The sequence below is a fragment of the Epinephelus moara genome, chromosome 8, assembly GCF_006386435.1.
Source record: "Epinephelus moara isolate mb chromosome 8, YSFRI_EMoa_1.0, whole genome shotgun sequence".
NCBI lineage: Eukaryota > Metazoa > Chordata > Actinopteri > Perciformes > Serranidae > Epinephelus > Epinephelus moara.
This window is the reverse complement of record NC_065513.1, coordinates 8,463,941-8,485,627: the sequence shown is the minus strand read 5'-3', so window position 1 is coordinate 8,485,627 and position 21,687 is coordinate 8,463,941. Positions and strand designations below refer to the sequence as shown.

Below are 21,687 nucleotides of genomic sequence, written 5' to 3'. Positions count from 1 at the left end.
TGTAATAACACACGTTTCATGGGGCCGAAGCGGGAGCAGACTGACACGCAGATGGAAAGTTAGGGAACCGTCGTGCTCCTCTGTGGTTACCTAACGCGAAGGAAACTTCCAGCCCAGGCACAGACACTAAATTCAAGGTTAACCTAAGTGCTGGATGTTTTATGGTAGGCCTTGATTAACCTGTGGCTATTTGGCTGCAAGCTTCCTCACGTAAGCAAGATTTAGATCCCTCAGTAGTGGCTCATGCCTTACGACAGCTTTCTGGAATGCACTAATGTTGGAGATACAGGAGTCAGGTTGGTTTTAAAGGTATAAGGGCCAGTGATGTCAAGCATTTGATCCACACATTGGAACATGTACCATTTGGGGTTATTCCAATGTATTTTAACCCTTTAACAGCAACTTTTGGTGGAGTGTTCTTAAATCTTAAGTAATGGACTATGTGATGATTAGTTTTTACAGATTTATTACACTGTTGGGCTGCTACAAGGTATGGAGACTCCATATTTTGAAGGGTTCAGTTGTGTGTTTTGCTGTGAATTGAGCCAGGATTAATGACCACAAACTAGTTGTTTATGGGAGGTTTAGTGTTAGGTCTTGACGGCAGAACAGACGGTGGTAAAAGGTTAACAGAGTATATTCTGTAAAAAAAACTGATTTAAGTCAGGGCCTTGATGAGCTGACAAAAAAGTTTTAGGTTTTGAGTGTCAGCTTGAGGTTGGAAAAGTAACCCACCACGGAGTCAAATTATTTCCACTACGGAACTTGACATCTCTCAGTAGAATTCAAATGTCAGGTGAAACGTTTAGTTTCAGTGAACTGACATGAGGCCCTTACAGGACAGGCTGCAAACCAAGGCTGCATTACAAAACATGCCACGTAGGCAGCCACCGCTGGGTCCCAGACATCCAACCCCCCGGAGCACCCAAAGCCCCAGGTTCTTTTAGTAGTATCCTCAGTCAAAATGGAGTTCAACAACTTTTGTTTTAGTTGATATGGTCGAAACACCCAAGTGAAAACATGCACTGGTCAGTTTTGAGATTTTGGGCAATTTTGCTTCCAAAACGTGTATATTCAGACAAGTGGAAAGAAAATGTCCAAAATACACATTAAGGCGTTTATTTTAGTTTTCTTTGCATATTTAAACATACAATTTTAATAAAACTTGTAATTCAAAAAAAATAATTCATCTCATGTAAGTTATCAACAGGGGATGTCATGGAGAGATCTATTAGTTTAAATTTTGCCTGGATACAGCGTTGGAGGAGGAGCCCTGTTTATTCCTATGCAAGTTGCTCAGTGGCACACAAAGCCAAAAAAGCTCCATTTCCCAGGTACGAAATTACCCGGATCTTCTGCATCGTGGGGCCCAAAGAGCAGGCGCACCAGAGATTTCCATGGGCCAAGTGGCTACCTTCTGGTTTAGCCCTCTGCTAAATTTAATGGGGATAAAATGATTTAACTGTGCGGCTCCTGTAGATTTTTGAAATGTTATCGCACTGAAAGGAATAAATCCTGATAGTGAAACAAGTGATTTCACGGGAGTTGCGACGCTCAAAAAATTGTATCCACTGATCTATGACTCTTTTACGATGTAATCTATGGGAAGAAGTGTTTTTGGGCTCCTTGGCATCACATAAGGATCACACACTTTGGCCACTATGTCAGATTGGCTTCAAAGTCCAGCACTGTTCCTGGGGGTTTGGGGGAAACCCCCAGTCTACAGTTCCTCTCAGCTCTGTGAGACATTTAAGCTTACATTTATTTAGTTATCATTTATATTTAAACACCTTTAAGCTCATCGTATGGATTTCATGGCCCTGTGACTTTACCAGTTTAGTTCAGTCTCACTGCTCTCATCAAGTTCTAATAAACCCACTGAACACTACCGTCTCAGCACCAAACAGCAGATAGATAAGGTTAGAGACAAGTTGGTGAATACAGTAGAGCATGTAGCAACTAAAGAGCTAGGCATTTTCCTCAAGAGTTGGTGGAGACCAAAAACAGAGCTAAAAGGAGGGTGAATATACTTCTATGACATTCATCTGATGGACAGAATGTCGTTTTCACATACTCTAATAAGTATTCAGTCTCTGCTTCAAGTAGGTGTTTAAACTGACACTGTTTAACCAATGACAGATACATTAATAACTACAAGTAATGTTTTACACCTGTACATTGAAAGTAAAGCCAAAACCAGACTATACTTTTATGGTTTTTACTTGTGTGGGGCTGCTACTGACGCTGGACAGTACTGTAACTGAGCAGAGGCTTGGAATAATATATTCCTCATAATCATAAAAAGTAAAGTGTATTGAAGAATAAACATCAGTACTGAGTATTTCTCAACAGGTTAAAATGAGCAGCCCAAACTGGCTACTCAGAGTTGAATTGAAAACTCTGATTTGGGTACAACCTTGGTTTTTGCATCCATGTCAGGCACAGAGGGTGACTGGATAACATGTAATTACCAATTTGAGGGTGTGGTAAAGACATAGGGAAGAACAGATCAGAGCTGACAATCTGTCACCTCCCCAGACACACATTAGCCAACAAAACGCCCACTGACTCACAGCAAAATAGCGGGCCGCGCTGTTGCAAAATACCTTATAATACCATGAATTTCTGTGAATCCAATCCTAAACCCTCCTCTGCTCTTTGAATTACCCAGGACCACACATACAGTAGTGGAATACTCACTTGTAAACTCTGGCATTGTACTTCCTCTCCCCGGGGAAGCCAAACATGCCACAGATGACTCTGCCATTAAGCTGGGTCCACTCTGCGTTACAAATCTGCTTCCATTTTCCGCCATCCTTGACCTCCACATAGCCCTCTGTTACAGGGATCCGCTTTCGGTACGATGACAGGATGGCTCGTATACGCACGTCCTCCACTTGAATGTCGAGGCTCTGAAAAAAATGAGAATGTACACTAATGTCAAGAAACACAATACAGAACTCAATTTTTCTACCAACAAATTCTGCCTGTTTATCTGACTGACATGTCATTTGTCACAGAAACTATGTACATGTGTTTATATGTAATTCACCTCCCAACATGTATTTGTTCCATTTCTGTATAGCTGATGAACTGTACATGTTCATCTGAGAAATATATTAGATTTGCACAAGGGCCATGAAGAGTCCTGGGTTTTCATTTTCTGGCTTGGAGGACCTCTGCATTCTGATGCAATTTGAACAGGCTATACATCTCTCGAGAAGCAGCATTTCCTGTGTTACATAACATGCAATCTAAGACCCTGAGCCCCAGGTTCAGACTGCAACCACTGCCGCTCAGCTTTGTGTGCACTGCTTATAAATCTTCTCCAGACTGCTCAAACATTTTTACAGCAAATCACCTTCTTAAAGCTTAACACCATGACCGGCTGCCCTGCAACTGTTTTTGGCTAAAGTATCAAAGGGTTTCCACGGTAACACGTACAACACATTTTAGTGTGTCACTGGAAAACATCTGTGAGTAAAGGAAAAATGCACAAAAACAGCTTTGTGAGTACACGTGCTGCACGAGGCAATTAAGAGACTGCCTTTTTTTTCTTCCAGACGCCTTCTACAACATCATCAACCACAGACTTGAGCAGCACAGGCCCTGGACAGTCCCATACTATTGAGACAGAACACCAGAGGTTATTTTGTGTTGGTGTCCTTAAAGGTTTTACTTTCACTAGACCTGTTGCTCGACAAAGAGTAACCCAGAATTCAACAGGGTTCAATTGTGGGTTTTTTTTGTTTTTTTTTAAAGTTTTAAATTAACAATCGATCAAATTAATACATTTAATGTGAGTGAGGAGTGACTTGTATTGACATACCCGCAGACAATTCTGCAGTTCCTCTTTCTTCTGTTGGGATTTTAAGCATCTTTTAGCTGGGTGTTTTTTTTTTTTTTCTATGGCACACAACTTTGTTGCTGGGTTCACTGTTGCTGCTGTTAATATTCCTGTTCCTTGCACCAAAAAGTGTTTGTTTCCAGCATAACAGCTCTAATAACCTCTACCTTTCCAACCAAGCCTGTCATGGTAATTAGCAAAAAGTGTAGAGGTCCTGTCCATATATCGTACGACAGGGCTATTCAATTATATAGTTCAGGGGGCACATTTTCTGAGTCCACAGTTGGTGATTGCTGGAACAGTGGATTAACTAACTAAATGACTAAGAAGACTAATTAAGACAGTTTTGGTGAGTTTTACTTTGTTTCTGTTGAGTTTGAATGAATTGTGTTTTCGGATGAGTTAACAAGGCAGTTAAGCTAGTCTTCAACCCTGTTTTGACCAAACACTCTTGGTATGTTACCTTTGGAACAAAAACTAACGCTTCAGACAAAGTACCTAGACCCTAGGTCTGTTTAGCGTTTCCATCACAAACAGTACTCTTACATGTATATGTGGGCGGGGCTGTTGTCACTCACTGCTCCGTCCAGCACTCACTCTATTTCCTCATCACCGGTGACACAGATGGAAGTCTGCACCCCGTTTATCGTCCACGGAACGGGGTTGCACAGAACAAAATAGAGCAGGCTGGATGAGAGTCTCTCTCGATGGGATATTTAAAAGTAGCAGGTTTGTGCATTTAATTTTTCTCAGGCAAGCCCAGGGGTTTAGGGTTGCCGAAGCCCCCAGGTACAACGCTTTGTGACGCTTTTTTCTTCTCCAAGTAAGGATTAGAATATATGCAGTTCACATAATCTGGCTGAAATTAATATATATTTTTAAATGCTTGAAGATACACTTATTTCTAAAAGTGTATGTCATCCAAGAGAGACAATAAAAACTAATGGAATGGTCAAATTTGTAATATTGAAATTTAAGGTGTGCTGATGGATTCACGTTGTCAACGCATGCACTGATTAACATTACAAGTAAACATTCCACTTTAACAGTTGCTGGCAGTCAGTCCAGTGAATTATGTCATTTTTTCTCAGACTACAGCTGCTGTATGAGGCATCCTTTGATTTTATAGTTATAGTTTATTAATATGTGTAAAACTTGCTACAGTATGAACAGTGGTTACATGAGCCTCAAAAACACCACAACAGCCCTGAGCAAGAGTCACCATCCGCTACTGACCAATCAACGGACTACAGTCTTTCTAGCTCCACCTTTTAGTACCAGATCTGTGTGCTAGGTACCCCAACAGAGAGGTGACCAAAAATGGGGACGGTAAGGAACGGTTCCATTGGTACCATCCACAACTTCTCACAGTGGAAGCTGAAAAAGATGCATGCCGAACTGAATCAAACTGTACTGGACTGCTTGGTGGAAACAGGGCTTTACTTTGGTGAAAGAGACTAACTTAAATTCAGGAGGTGTACGGTTGTAGTTAATAATCATAGGTGTAAGAAAATGACCTTTCTTTACATTTTGGGAGTTTATATTGTTATTTAGTAAGACTGAAAAAGCTGGCAGAACTTAAGGAACTCGCCAAAACCATTGTACAAAATCCTCTGCCATCCACCACCTCCACTACACATGACAGGGCTGGAGGTCACAGTTTTTGCAAACTGCCAGTCTACAATCATTACATTTAGTGTAACCTTTACATATCTACATTTTAAAAATTCAACACAGCAACATGTGTACAGCCTTTAGCGTTTTAGCTGCTACAAGTCCACAATTGAAAAAAAAAAGAAAAACAGTGGTGGCTTACAGTTAATTACAAGCACGTGCTTAGGTGTTGGTATGGAGCCTTGTGTCACTCAACATGGTCCATGGTCACATGGGCCCCTGCCTCACCTAGTGGTGCACATGGCTGCAGCGTTGGCATAAAATGTTTATTATTAATGTAATTATTCCAGATATACATGGATGATTTTGGTTTCAATGTTTCATTCAGTATATTTATCAATTCAACAGTTTTCCATCTTGGCTTGAAATCTTAATAGACCAATTAAATATGAAGTGTTTATCAGTGTAATCATGGAAGACAGTCCTCTGAGCATCTAAGCAAAACTCAGTCAGTGGCCTGTTAGCTCTGAGCCTTTCCTCTCAGACTTTTTTTCAGGGATTAAATAAACATTTTCCTCTCCAGTAGACCAAACCCACATTCTTGTGCTACGTGACAGTGCAGGCTGAGGGGAGGGAGTTCAGTCTGGCTGGGGGGGAATAGGTTGCTTCACTCAACAGATGGGCCAGTACACTCCCTCTCATATACAGCCAAGAAGAACCTAGACATCAAAAAATGAGAAAGCAGGGTTTCCTAAATTGGCATTTGCCTTTAGGGAAGGGCAGAGGCCACCAAAGTGAAAGGTACAAATCAGCAGTCTTTCTACCCTCTGCTATTTTCTCCCAGAGATAACCACATTAATCATTTTGGTCAGAGCCAACGAGCTCTGGACTGCAGAGGATATAAAACTGTATAAAGACTGAAATCATGGAACATGATAATGACTGGAAATGTGGTGATGATGACCTTGTCTGGATTTAGTGGATATACAGTACATGACTCGGTGGTAGACGTGCAAAAGAACAAGTCTGAGCCGAACATTGAGAGTTGGGTTAGTCCAGACTGACTAAACATTAAACCCAAAAGGACAAAGAGGTGTTGACAAACATTCCTGTGGGCATGTTGGTGCTGAAATATCAAGATTGAATGTAAATACTCTATCCTCTACCTCAAACAGACTGATCCTAAAACTTGGTGAGATAAACAACATCTACGCCAAACCTTTATCTGTGTATATAGAGAACTTATATAAGATAAGCTACTTAGTTTATCTCAGGACCCAACATGTTCCTTGGTTGCCCCCCTTCCCCTTCTGTTTAGAGTTCAGACTGTCCTCACATGGACAAAAAAGAAGTGATTTCTAACATGTGAGTCTTGTTTCGGCACACTCTGTGGAAGGCGGCCTTTCCTGAGTCTTTGCTTGTCCAGGAGGAAAAGTGGCACAGATGGAAAAGTCATTAGTGGGATGAGCTGTACAGGAAAGGTGAAGAGGCCTCAATCTGTTCCAGCTCAGCTGATTCACAGAGGCTTCAAGGTTGTGATAGATGTTTTTCTGTTTCATATGCTCCTTTATTACTTCAAGACTTAATTCCTTGTTTTGGAATATCACTACACTCTGGTCATGTAATTAAAGGCAAAGGGTCATTTGGGGGCAAGTGGGGCAATGCCTGACCTGCTGGCAGCAGACACAAATGTGTTTTCTGTGGTACTGAGTAACTTGTCGGTGAAGATTCTCAGTCATCCAGGTCATGGTAATCGTAAGTGCTAATATCGTAGGCAACTGGACTTGCTTGCGTTTCTTGAAGACATTTCGCCTCTCATCCAAGAAGCTTCTTCAGTTCTAAATGACTGGTACGAAGTTGCAGGCTATAAACCCTGTGTGGGTGGGAACCCTTGCAGAGTCATAGGGGTCAAGTAAGCTCTTAAACACAAGCAAGTCCAGTTGCCTACAATATTAGCACTTAGGATATTGAGTAACTTATGAATAAAAGGATCCTTGGGGTATTTAACACTATTCTATGAGCTAAGATCAATGGCTGTATAGAATTGTTTTAAAATGATGTTTTAACTGCACTTGGCCCCACGTTCACACTGGCAAGTACCCTGTGTGTTGGGAAAACAACAAAACGCATGCCCAAAGCCCTTGGTAATAAAAAACGGATGGCACAAATTTGATGTCAAGTGGGGCTGATTGCCTGTTGCCCCGCTGCAAACTGATTGGCTATTTGCCAAATACTGTCATTGTCATTTGTTTGTAGTTGGCAGAAGTTAGCATTTCTTTTAAAGAAAATGTTACGCCAGTCACCATGAACAATTTGAATTATCCTCCACAGCACAAATACCAGAGTCTGCTTTTTGAATAAAAACTTAAAATAATACTAAAATGATAATTCATTGAAGCAGGGTTTTATGAGGTACTTATTCATAGTCAATGTATTACCTGCAGTAGATGGTGATCAGCATGGCCCCAGTTTGGAGAAGCAAGCTGGAGTCAGACACTGAAGCTAAACAACTGTCGTGGATGGGGTCCACTATAAATCATATTTTACCCCCCTAAGAAAAGTCCCACCTAACACAATCAACATCAGTTTAAGTGTATGCTATATTGAGTATTTTCCTATTTTATTTTGAGTATCTTCACTGCTTTACCTCGCCATCCGACATCAATGTCCAACAGAGATCTATACCAATCTCTTCAAAGCCAGACTTTATTGAGAAAAACAGTGATTTATCATGCCTGAACACAGGAACTGCTGGTCTACCTGCCTGGATCAGTTACTTTGTGTTACTGTGTGACGTTGGTCAACCAGCAGCTTCTGTGTTCAGCCTGCCAAAATGACTGTTTTTATCAATGGAGTCTCGTGACTTTAAAGAGAGCATACATGTGAAACTGAAGCCGTTAATGGCTTCCCCTGTTAGAACCAAGTGTCTGACAGAAAGAAAAAACAGTGAAAATATTCTGAATATAGCATACACTTAATCCCTTATAGATGTTTTTAGGTGGGACTTTTTCTAGGTAGCTAAAATACGTTTTATTGAGGATCCCATTCGTAACAGTACATCGCTTAGCTTCCGTCTCACACTCTCTACTTCTCCAAACTGGGGGAGTGCTGAAAGCTATCTACTGGAGGTAATATACTGACTATGAATATATGTACCTCATACTGCCCCACTTAAAGAAATTGCTAGTAAATAAGTAATTGCAGATTTAATTTATCTAAAGTTGTTCTCCAGGACAAAAAAGCTAACTGCTAGCTTTTCAGACAAGAAACCTTTTTGCTTCCCATGTGTGTTATTCAGACAGGTTGTGATCTGGTAAAAAAAGGATTTCAGGATCTCCACCAGCACCTTTTGAGAGGTTTACCAAATGTGAAAGCAGCAGAACATTAAGGTAAATCTGGGCTTGCTCAGCACAGTAAACATACATAGCTCCCCAAACTGACCGCCCATCGCACATGGATATCAATTTTGAATGTTATGACAAAAGTAGTTGTAGCACTAGTTACACTTACTGCATGTTCACTGTTTGACAAACTGTGGGCAGAGCAAGCTGAAGAACTTAAGTGTTAGCTTATAAATTTGTTCGCTAACGTGTCTATTTATAGAATAAAATATTAAACAGCAGCTTCGATATACCTTGCAGGTTTTTTTCCGTTTATTTTTTTAGACTAATGCAGCTTTTAAGAGGAGAATGGCATAATCTTTATCTGTGGATATTAAATAACTACACTGCAGTGATCAGAAGATGACAGCTTAAGACATTTAGGGGAACCAGATGAGACTATTTGGCAGTGAATGCAATACACTGAAATCACACATAAAAGAGTCTCAGCATCCAGACTTTGCTTGACCAAAACATGACTTGTGACTACAACAGGCACTTACTGAAATGATTTAATGCCAGCTTGTTTAAAGACCACAAGACATAAGAAAACCACAGCTGGGGATCAAGCTATGAATCACATGAAAGCAGGAGAGTTACCGCTATTTCTTAGGACTGTTACAGACAGAGGTAATCCTTGAACAAAGAGTGTAAACAAATGAATAAATTAATCAATATTGTTCAGTTGACAAACCTACACAATAATCATAACCTTATTCTCTCCCTGCAAATATACATGAAAACCCTTACAATAGTTTTTAATAAAATCAGATACTATTTGTTCATATTACCATGTCCAATTATGGAAGTTTTGGGGAATAACTTGCTCCATATACTGTATATCAATAATTTGCTTTAACTAACATAACGTAACATAATAGTCAAATACGCAGCAGGAAGGCCCTACGTTGGGTGGACCATCTGTTCATGTGGAACACAAGAGCAGCAGGGAGAGCAGGTGGTCAGAGAGACCATCCCTAAATGTGCTGCCCACTGGGTAACTTATCTGTTATGGACAAAAAAATATATAGCAAGTTACTTAATTCCCCTATAAAGAAGGTTATCTGTGCCTGTTTTTCCAGATGATTTAAGCTGCACTTTCAAAACAGGCTGCCAGTGTCATAAGTGTATCTAAACTTTTGCTGAACAGTGGCAACTATGGCCAAATGTGAAAAATCACCAAATAACAGCTTGTGAATATCCCTTCATTTAATTGATTGATTGATTGACTGACTGATTGATTCTGTTTTTTTAATGGTCTTTCAGAGTACTAGTCAAGACAGCGGAAAAAACACTTTCAGATATGTTTCCAAGGTAATGACATTTTGCAGCTCATTCCATGCAGTTAAAAGAATCTAATTTGTAGATCTTGTGCTATTTTCAAGTATGAAAGGATAAAGTCAGCCATTCAGTCTGTCTTTTTATTATATCTGTGGGTGTTTTTACAGATACATACTTATTATATTACTTTGTGCTTTCTCTACTGTTGCTTCCTGTTTGCCCTATCCCTTTGCTGCTGTAACGTTGCAAATTTCCTAGCTGTGGGACAAATAAAGGAGTATTGTATCGTATTGTATTGTATTGTATTGTATTGTATCGTATCGTATCGTATCGTATCGTATCGTATTTTCTCGTCTGGCATAGAGAGGACCAGCCTAAACATTCACATAAAAAGCAATGGTAAGTGCGTGGGATTCTCTCGTGTAAAATGCTGTAAAGACATGACAATTAGGTGACCAGTCTGAGGCCCTGTCTGTAAAGATATTTTTTGAAAAAGTGTAATTTCCTCTACTTTTTAGCCTTTTGTCCACATGCAACGGAGTTGTAGGTCATTAAAACGTAGATTTTTTTCACAACTCTGGTTAACCTGCTGTGCATCTGTGTGGAAATGTAAAACAGAGCATTTGGGAAACAATGGCAATCATGCATGTCCATTGTTGCTTGTTGAAATGAGCATGCGCCACAAACAATTACAGCAGTAGTGGAATACCTGTTGTCTTTAGGCTCTGTTAGCACTGCTTGGTTTAATGACTCCTTTACATCTTAACTCTGCATTGCTGCACCGTTTCACAAACAAATGGAGGCATCTGTTGTGCCTGTTGTTATTTGCTCCACCTCAGTGTCTGCGGTTTGAAGTCCACCAGAAACACATTTGGAACAGGCCAGAGGATGGTGTGTGAGCCATATGACACTGCTTTCTCTCTCCCAACCCTGGTAGTGCACACTGTGGCATCACTAAGCTAGCCAGTGGGAACAAAAATAATAATAGTTTGCTGCTAAAATATTTCCAATTGTTATATATTGGAATTTCTCAATTGTGGGATCAATAAAGGTGTACCTTATCTTATATTGCACCTTCAATATTGCAAGATAAGGCATTTGGTCTTGGCGGAGGTCTGCACTCTCTGAGCGCCCTTCCAGTCTAGCTTATGGATGTAACTTTTTATTTGTAAGAGTAAGAAAGTGTTATATCACCTTTAAAAAACTATACAGCTCTAAATAAGCATTGAATAATAATGTTTTAAAGGATAAAGTCAGACTTTCAGAGTAATCATTTCTCTTCTCCATATTTGCCATCAATGATGCCCTCCCAGCAGATGGGGGGGCATCAGTCACTGCTTCTGCAGTCTGGGTTCGAAAAATCATTTCGACCAAAGTTAGTTTCTTTGGTACTAAATGAAGTAAGACTATATGTACTCTTCAGTTTATCAAGGCCAAAGAATCTTATTGCCCTGGACTGACCATCAACGGGAACAGTTTGGTTGCAACAATATTCAACAGAATATTCTTTTGAATCACTATTTATGCTTTTTCTCAGCTGGAATAATAACATGTTCACATCAGGAACCTGTTACCATACCATTTCCATTGTTCTCATGCTTTTGTTTTGCAAAAGGTTCAAAATGGCAACCCTTAGGGAAGGTTCCCTCTACTGGATGAGGAGAAGTCTCTGAAAATAAGAGGCTGGCGAAAGACCAAAGGCCCATCAACAATCAGCAGCCTTAGTCATTTCTTTCTCACTCCTAACAAGTCACTTGGGATATAAACCACAGCTCATCCTCTAAAATAGAAAATACAAATATCTTCCATAGTTATGAACTATTGCTTCAGTTACCGTACACTGCCCACGGTCATCTGTGACTACTGGAATTGGAGTGAACCAGGAATATGCTTTAGTTTTAAGTTACATAGTACACAACTCCTCTACAGTCCACAGTGGAGTAAAGACTGCATCTGCCAGAAAAAACAAAGTGCAAGGAACTTCGGAACATATGGTTCCAATAGAGGTCTTCAACAAGTCTCTGTGCCGGCAGAAATCACCTCACATCCACAGCAAAATACCAAGATACTGGCTTCACATGCAGTGTGGTATTCAGCTGCACACCTCTCTCTGAGAATTCTTACGAGGTGCAGCTTTTTTCAGGTATGTGTACTGTCAACAAGTCCCTATCTGGACTTCAAGCAAAGAAAACATGTCTATAATTAATGCCCAGCCTTTCCTGAGAGATGATTATTCCACCAGCTGCAAAACAAATTGAAGATTATGTGTTTTTGAATATAGTGTTTACCGAATGCACCGAATGCTGTGTCGCAGTGTGCAGTTCCTCCTTTACAATCCATTAAAAGAGCTTTTGTTAACAAAGTGAAAGCAGATGTTTCACAAAGGCGTGACAAACCCCGAACTGGAGCGTAAATTACAAAGACAATGATTGAATGGAAATTAACTGCTTTTATATGGCATTAAAGCTGAAGTGACAATAAAACGTGGAAAATAAAGACACACTTGGGAGTGATTTCAGCATACAAGGATCTGGCTGGTATGACTGCTAGTCTCACGTTGTATTTCGAAATAAAAGTTCTTAAGATTGTTGTCTGCTGACGACAAAGTAAATCATTATTAGAGCTGACAAAATCTGCAGTGTGACAAACCTCCTACATAAACAACAGCAGTTTAGATAGATGTACTCAGAAATGAATTGACACTCCTGCTGTGTTTTTCCAGTTTGCTCCTCTGCACTGTATCTACAGGTTTCGTTGGATATGCCATATGTGAAAGGTTTTCTGTTGGTGCGGAGCGAGCCAGAACACAAAACCTTTGTGCACACACAGTTGGCGTTGAGCTATATAAAAACAGGGTTCGATATGCTAAAAAAAAACCCTGCATACACAAAGAGCACTTGTTTGCAATGTTACAGTGGTTGCATTTGTTCTTTAAATGTAATTTGCAAAAAAACAAAGATCATAAGAGGAAGTAGTCTGGATCTTTTTTTAGACCTATCCATTGAGGTTTACGTTCCAAGAGCTCAACTTGAAATGTGTTCTGAGCCTACAGCCTTGTTATTGGCTCTGTGAGGCTGTACTTGGCCACAAAGGCGCTTTGAGTAAAATGATGCACACTGACACTAACAGAAAATTTTCAGGTATGATGTTTATCATGTTCATTGTCTTAGTTTTAGCTTGTTAGCATGGTAGCATTTCCTAATTAACAGTGCAGGGATTCCGTTTTCTTTGCAGGCCAACCTGAAAGTTAGCATTGCCTTGGTTCCCTCTACAAAAAGCCAACAGTGTTTTTCCATTGGATTTTGGATTATTACAGAAAAGCTATGTGGCAAACACATGTTTATGATACTTACACGTTTTGTTCAGCAAGATAATCTTCACAAATGATCACCACTTTTATGATTTAAGGTGTAAATGCAATTGCCAGGAGAACAAAGCTAACATTAGGCTACAAACGAACTACACCACAGTCACTTCAATGTCGCCACCACAATCAGGCTGTAAAGCTGTGCTCAGCATGATGATGCTCTGTAGTCTCATTTACACAAGTGGGCTATCTTCTAGGGTTGAGATTGTTATGGCATGATAACCGTCTCAGAAAATATTGCGGTATTACGGCATCATGGTAATAAGGAATTTATCTTATTATTGTTGAACAAACATTGTATCACTATAATTAAAACAATTTTGTTAATGGAAGTATGTGTAAAAACTCTCCTCATTGAAAATAACTCAAATAAAGGGGAGATTCAACGTCCAGTTTCATTTTTTTTGTTCAATATCATAGATAAGCAAATGAACAAGGTATGTTAATGGTCAACTTAGATATCACAGTATACCGGTTTATCGCTGCAACCTTAGTATTTACTAATGTATTATATCTTCTACAACAACACATGACTATCTTTTAAACTTGTGTCAACCACAGAGCCTATTTCAAGCTTCTTACCAAAAACACATTCAAAAAAACCCATTGACTTCAAGACAGCAGAACTGGAAGTGCAAACATGCTCACTAATTTTCGAATTTTAGGACTCATTCCTGCACCACTCCATAAACCAAAGTATTGGACAAATTTAAATTTTGACTTAATGTATGTCCATCCATCCATCCATTATCGTAACCGCTTATCCTCTTGAGGGTCGCGGGGGGGCTGGAGCCTATCCCAGCTGATATTGGGCAAGAGGCAGGGTACACCCTGGACAGGTCGCTAGACTATCGCAGGGCTGACACATAGAGGCAGACAACCATTCACACTCACATTCACACCTATGGACAATTTAGAGTCACCAATTAACCTTTCCCCAACCTGCATGTCTTTGGACTGTGGGAGGAAGCCGGAGTACCCAGAGAAAACCCACGCTGACACGGGGAGAGCATCTTAATGTATGTGCATAATAAAAAATAATGGATCACATAACTTATTACAATTCTTTCTGATTGGGCGGCAATCCATCCAACAGTTCACGAAATATTACAGTCAAAACTACAAATGTCCATTTCATGGAAGAAAAAGTAAAGTCATTAGGAATCATCCTCTGAGGAACATGAATGTCTTTACAAAAGAAATAATGCAATCCATCTTATAGTCGTTGAAATATTTCGGTCAGGACCAAAGTAGTGGACCAGCTGACTGACCAACTAACTGATATTAGCATTCCTACAGCCACACTATCCTAGCAGCTAAAAAAGCATTTCACTCAAGGTCCACTTGTTAGCTTTTTGCCAAAACCTATAACCATTGGCAGATGGAGTTTTCTGATCTTCTGGTTTGTCTGGTCTTCATGATGACCATGTGAAATGTTTGAAAGCTCCCCAAAAAGTGAGTGGACCTTGAGTTTTGTCAAAATCCTATTCCCAAGGTCAAGAATGAACTTTGATGCTTAAAGTTTAAGCCAACGAGGATGAAAAGTCCTAAAAGTGCAGCTACTGAGCTCATATATCAACAGATCCATCTCCATGAGAACTCCATTCAATGATGAAGCTCATGTGGCCTGGTTGAAAGCTCTGTAGAATGCTTGTCCTGGACCTTGAGTTGAGAATGTTTTGTCAAACTACTATTTCCGAGGCCAGGAAGGAACTTTGATGCTTAGTTTAAGCTGTATACACTGGTTGTATAACAAGTGTATTTTTCTGTCAGCACATGTGACACATGTTACACATTGTGACGGAGAAAAGAAAAGAAGAAGAACACCAGACAAATGACAACACTGCATTCCTCTTTAACAACACAGACGATTAAACGTGACAAATGTGTTCTGCACATGACGAGAAAAACATCAAACAGTCTCAACTATCAGTCTAATCAAAAACATACTTCCTGTGACACTGATACATGTTTGTCAGCATTGAAGAAGAGATTGGACATTTCTTACTTTAACATAAAAGAATTACGTTGTCTGTGAAAGCAAGCTCTGCCCTGAGCGAGATCCTCCACTCACACTTATTGCAGATGGAACACTTCATTTTAGAGTCTCCAGAGGCTAAACATCCGCCTGTGTTGCACTGTGGGAATGTGATGCCTCAGGCAGAAAGCTTTTACAGAGCTGCAGAAACATCTAACAGCTACGTGAAAAATACTTAAATAGTTAAAACCATTTTAAGACTGTGACACAAAGGGCAACCATGTATCTATCCACACTCATAGTCCAAATGTGCTGAGGGGCTGAAGAGGCAATTTATTGTGCCCTACCACAACATGGTTGGAGTTTTACTGGGAGGAGAGTGGGAGATTTGACCTTAAGGCCTCCGAGGGAAAAAATGACTAAAGAGAGGAAAATGGGAGTTGTAAACTCTGCTTGGGGTGACTTCATGGCTGCTTGTAATCTACTTAAGAAGGGGGAGAGCAGCAGAGAAGGAGGAAGGAGGGAGAACGAGAGAAAAGCTGCAGTAAAAAAAAAAGGAGTAAAGATGGAAATGCAAATAGTGAAGAGAGCTTTGGTTCTATTAGTCTCCACAGCCAGATTTCATCGTGTTCTAGCATGACAGCCACAGAAGATTTGTCAGAACAAGGAAGGAGACTATCAGAAGAAGACTGAGCAAGGCAGCATGGGAAGTGGCCTATGGGCATCTGCTATCGCTAAGATCTTTTCCCACTACCCACATTTTTCATCATGAGCTAAGATTATGCTAGCTCTCAGTGAAGGTTTTTCATTAATTCAAGATGAAGAAGGGCATAGGTTTTGTTTTTACTGTTTGCAGTGTAGGGGATAGGACTCCAGTCGTTTATATACATTTATATTAAAGGGATACTTCACCTCCCAAATGACCATTTTTGTATCAATTACAACTACTGCTGAATTTGTGAAGAAAGCTTTGTTTTTATCACATGCTTTCACAGTGAACAAAGAATTGAAAAAAAATTGTGATGAATTGAAGTCATAGGGGTTCACGTTTTAAAACAGCAAAACTATATCACTTATCCAGTCATTTGCTCGGTACAAACACAGAGCTCTTTCTATTGGAAAACTGAATAGGAAGTGAATCTCGTCTGTGCTCTATTCAAAGCCTGTCTCCATTAACATAAACGCTAACTTAACCTTGCTGAACATGGGAACTTGTGGTCAACCTTTGCCTCGATCAGTTAGTTAGTTTGCTATTGTGAGACTTTGGTGGATCTGAACTAACCTTTTAAAACAACAAAAGTCAAACAATAATACATCAAACTAGCTGTGTGAGGCAGTGGCAGACCAGCAGCTCCTGTGATGAGTGAGGTAAAATACATGTTTTTCTCAATAGAGTCTGGCTTTGAAGAGAGCATAGATTAAGTTTCACTCTCCATGCAGTTACCCGTTGTAAAGGGCAGTCTGTTTGGGAAGTACTAACCAAACGACTGTATAAATGACACTTGGATTATTCTGTGCAAGTTCTGTGAGAGTTTGTTTACGGATGTTTTGATATTGTTTTGCTGCTGTTAAACATGGTCCTGTATGACTTCAATTCTGGTCATTGTGCCTTCCATAACTGTGGACTAAATTTCTGTAGTATTGATGCACCAGTCCTGAAATTTACATAAATACACTTTTAAAAATTTGAGAATGCAATACTTTATCAATAAGTCGCAGTGTAAAATAAAACAATTCAATAATATAGACTCTCTCTCTATTAATATGGCTATGAGTGCACAGTAAAGGTCACTCTTATCTCATCTACAGGGCTGCAACTGACAATTATTTACATTATCAATTAATCTGCTGATTATTTTCTAAGTTAATCAATGCATGTCAATTATATGTAAGAAATGAAGAATGTAAATGTAAGAAAATAATAGTGATAGTTTGCTATTTCCCGCTGCCCAAGGAAATAACATGTCACAACACTTCAAACCCTAAATACATTCAGTTAATTGTGATCTATTAATATGACTAATTAGGACAAAGATAAGCAGATGTTTGAAAGATTATTTGATTATCAAAACAGCTGATGAATTATGTTACCTGGGCAATAAGACACTGCTTAGAGAAAATAGTTTTACAAAGTGAGTAGAAGAGTAGATATTAAATGGGTTGTGGGGGGAATTTTGAGCATCAAACAATTTCTTGCAGTCTGGTGATTTTCTATGCAATTCAAAGTGTAAATGTCTTAAATTTTAATCAAAATGAAAGTCCTCTGCTACTTTCATGTTTTTATTGGGGGAAACAAATGCACATGTTCTAAATATTAAGGAAGACACGTCCCGTGTCCTCACATGTTGTGGATGAAAGTGAGAAGACGAAGGAAAGCAAAAGCCATAGCTTTAGCTCTCTTAGCAGCTACTGTTGATAGTTCTGTGGAGAGAGAGGTGTGGGTGTGGGAGGAGTCAGGAGTGGCGGGGCCGGATGGTGGAGGGTTTCACAGAGGAACCGTTCCTCCAAAACCTTAACTATGTCCAGGGCCACATTCCATAATCTTTGTCAGCACGTCGAAGCAAGGCTGTCACAGCAGACTCAAAAATGTTGGCAAGACCTCCCGGTCAGAAAGTGTCTAGCAGTCGGGCTCTATGGGCTGGTAACTGGGGCAGCCTACCGCAGCAGCAAGTACGGCTATGGCAGCCCTCTGTAGTTTTAGCAGAACGCTCCACCACTGTATGGTGAGTGATTTGCACCTGCGCAATGAGGTATGGTTGTACAGGAAAAACACACATGAATTCTTATACGACTGCTCTCACAGTGATTGCATAGCCGGTGATCCGATCAGATTTAGGATCTTATATGAAAGTGGCCCAGCTGTCATTGGAAAAAATCAGATCGGTGTTGGATTTGGCCACATTTGCTTGTAATGTGAACATAGCCATTATAACCCATTTTCAAAAGCTTTTGATGACTTATAATTGAGGACAGTTGGCTACAACGATTACAATCCTCAGCCCTAATTACATCTCTCCAGCTTTCCTTCACTGTTGACAGACATTTCTATAATGCTCCATTATGTAGCCAGTCTCCACATCAGTTAACATTTCCACATAAAGTCAAACGGCTAAGAATATTCCTCTCTCACTGGCTGTTCCTCAGATGTTTCTAACTGCTGATTTTGTCCCTCTCCGAGTGTTGACTTGAATAACTCAGGTTGAGAAATCTAACTGCAACACTGTTCATATAATTTGGATAAATGGGGCGGCCTGTTAGACCAGCAGGGAAACGGGCACTGCCAAACATCACATTTCATAAGCGCTGGAATTTCTTCATGTTTAAATTGGTTTGAAATGGAATGTAATGCATGCAATGATCACAGGTCAGACCTCAGTAATTCTCTGTAGCCGTTTCTGCATAAACTAAAATGTTGAGGCGAGGCAGCAGACTTCCTCTAAGCATGACAAGAATACATAAAAAAAACGTGGAGCTGAACACTGGGTGTCACTCTGTGTTGTTTACTGTGCAGCTGACTGAGACACAATGCTAAATATACAGTCACTAGAGTCCATGCGAACCAGTGTACTCCGCTCACCACATAAAAACAAATTCATGGAATGAGATGTTTGTTTCCTGTAAGTTTACAAGCCATTTTAAAAAAGGAAAAAACTGGCAATGCTCAAAATGCAACACTTCATTTCAACAATGTGAGAAGACAAAGCAGCACAGAGAGGAATCTGAGCACAGATGTCAAAGGTCAGCAACACGTGCATGCAAGGGTTCATGTTTCACTCTTAGCTCACTCTCTGGGTATTTCCTCTGTGGTGGACTGGCAGCCCATTGCACTGAGGTTTCCATCACCTGAGCAGGCAACGGTGCCTCTACATGGAGTCTCCTAAGCACTCTGAAAGCCCTAATCATCCCATACCACAAAACCCCCCGCAGCATGTTGTCATGGCTGCCATTACCCACCAAAGACCCGAGTGAGTCACCATATTTCCACTTCCAGATGATAACGCCAGGCCTGGCTGTGTTTTGCACGCTCAGAGCTCACGTGACTTCTTTCAGTCAATGGAAAAGCTTATTCAGATTTTTTTTTTTTTCTTTTTGCAGCTACAATCCTCGCTTGACTCCAGACGTCTAGACCTCTCCAGCCGTGCTCACTGGAGAATCGTAATCTTTACCATTTGTCTGTAAACCATGTGTAAACCTCTGTACAGGAAGTCAGCTTGATGTATCCACCTCCACAGTGCAGCTTTAAAAACTCCACCGCTGTGGAATTAGAAAGTGGGCAAACCAGACCTCTGTGGCCCACTACTCATATCTGCTTGAGGCTAGCGGCTTCAGGCTACTAACATAACGGCCACAAATCTCTGACAGAACAGTCAGTGATCAAGTTGCATTGTGGGTAATGCAGGCACCGAATTTCGAGAAGGAAGTAGAATGTGCGGTATAAAAAACAGAATATTACTGGTTCTGCTGCATCCAGTGCAATGCTACACTGGTAAATGGTAAATGGACTTGCACTTGCCTTTTTTAGTCTTCCGACCACTTAAAGCGCTTTTACACTACAGAGTAACACTGACACATTCACACACACATTTATACACTGGTGGCTGAGGCTACCACACAAGGTGACACCTGCTACTCAGTTTAGACATTCACATGCCCTCACACACGACTGGCAAAGCCATCAGGAGCAATTTGGTTCAGTATCTTGCCCAAGGATACTTTGATATGAGGATAGGAGGAGCTGGGGCTCAGTATGCTGATCTTTGAATCTGTGGACAACCCACTCTGCCTCCTGAGCCACAGCCACCTTACCGAGCCACAATCGGCGCAGAACTCTGTCAAAGCATTATGTAGATTCCAAAGACTGTAAAAAAAAAACAAATAATGGACGTAGCAACCATGATGTAGGCCATTGGTTTGTTGCTACAATTAACTGTACTCTGAACTTGGAAAAAAAATACCTTTGACACAGAGAAGTGCAATGGAATGGTCATTCAACTCATAATTCAGAGCCAGAAACTCTGGCAAGATTCATCTAGCTCCAGCCGGCCAACATAAACACCTGACGTCACAGCAGCATGGTGGTGCACACAGTGAACCAAGCAGAGTGACATTTTCATCATTTATTTTGCTTTATGTTGTGTTTGTTTTGTGAAATGTGTTGTGACAATGTTGTAGCTGCCATTTCAGTTGATTTGTGCTTGATAGAAGATTTTCTGTCTCTGTCCACGAAAACCAATGCACACAACAACTATACGCAATTGGCTGTGGTGGTTCACGTTATTACACTTGGCACCTGTTTACACAATTTTGAGCTGTTGTATGTTATTTAAATGACGTACAAGGTCAGTTGACTCATTCTATATGCCATTTCTCTTTACTGATGATGCTATGTTAATTGATGGAGGTCCTCCGTAGATGCTTTTGAAGCTCAGAGACCTGAAATACAAAATAACTTTGCTGCGGGCGTCCATGAGGCGCACTAGAAACATTTGAATTAGAAGTCCGGCATATCAAATCAGAATTATCGGCTTCTGTCTTGCAATGGATTGACGCATGTGGAATCCCATTGTGAGGTTTTTAGTTTGGCATTTTGGCTGTCACCATCTTGGATATTTGGAACCAGAAATCACCATAGTTGGACAAAAGGGTGGGGCCCAAGGACACTGTCCATATCCATACTACCTATTTCTGCTCTGAGTTAGCCATTTTAAAGGGAAATTTCGGTTTATTTCAACCTGTCTCCTATCGTCCTAAATTTGTTTCAAGTCACTAGTGACATAGAAATAATAGTTAGCATGTTAGCCGTTAGCCTAGATACAGTCGTAGCGTCAGACCTGTTAAAACGTAATTGAACGGGCATCCTTTCAAGTGCAAAGTTAGTCCACTAAACAAGCTTTTTTTCCACAAAGACCCCCTCGTATCGTTAGGATAAATGTCAGAGAACATATAGAAAACAACATGTAAACGTGTTGTCTTACCTTACCGGTGTGCTGCCATGTTTGTTGTTTACCATTTAGCTAAAGCTGCAACCGGTCCCATTCCTTGCAACAGAGGCATTCCTCTTCTGTGGGCACTGGGGTACAGCATTCACAGGTAACGTTACACCACCAATCTCCAGAGCTAAAGCCTTGCAGCAGCCATTCCTCCTCTCTCGTCCTCTACCTGTTGTGCCTCTCTCTCTCTCCTCCTCCATTCTTCAATTTCACGAAGCTCTTCGTCAGTG

The 21,687-nt window shown here is 40.5% G+C and overlaps 1 protein-coding gene across 1 annotated transcript in view; it reads right to left on the bottom strand.

Annotated features, from left to right (window-relative positions):
* The window catches only part of loxl2b (lysyl oxidase-like 2b), a 57,589-nt gene that overhangs the window by 26,863 nt on the left and 9,039 nt on the right, over positions 1-21,687 (bottom strand). The window contains exon 4 of the mRNA XM_050051504.1: positions 2,701-2,912. Coding sequence (XP_049907461.1) covers positions 2,701-2,912 — 212 coding nt within the window. The remainder of the gene's footprint in view (positions 1-2,700; positions 2,913-21,687) is intronic.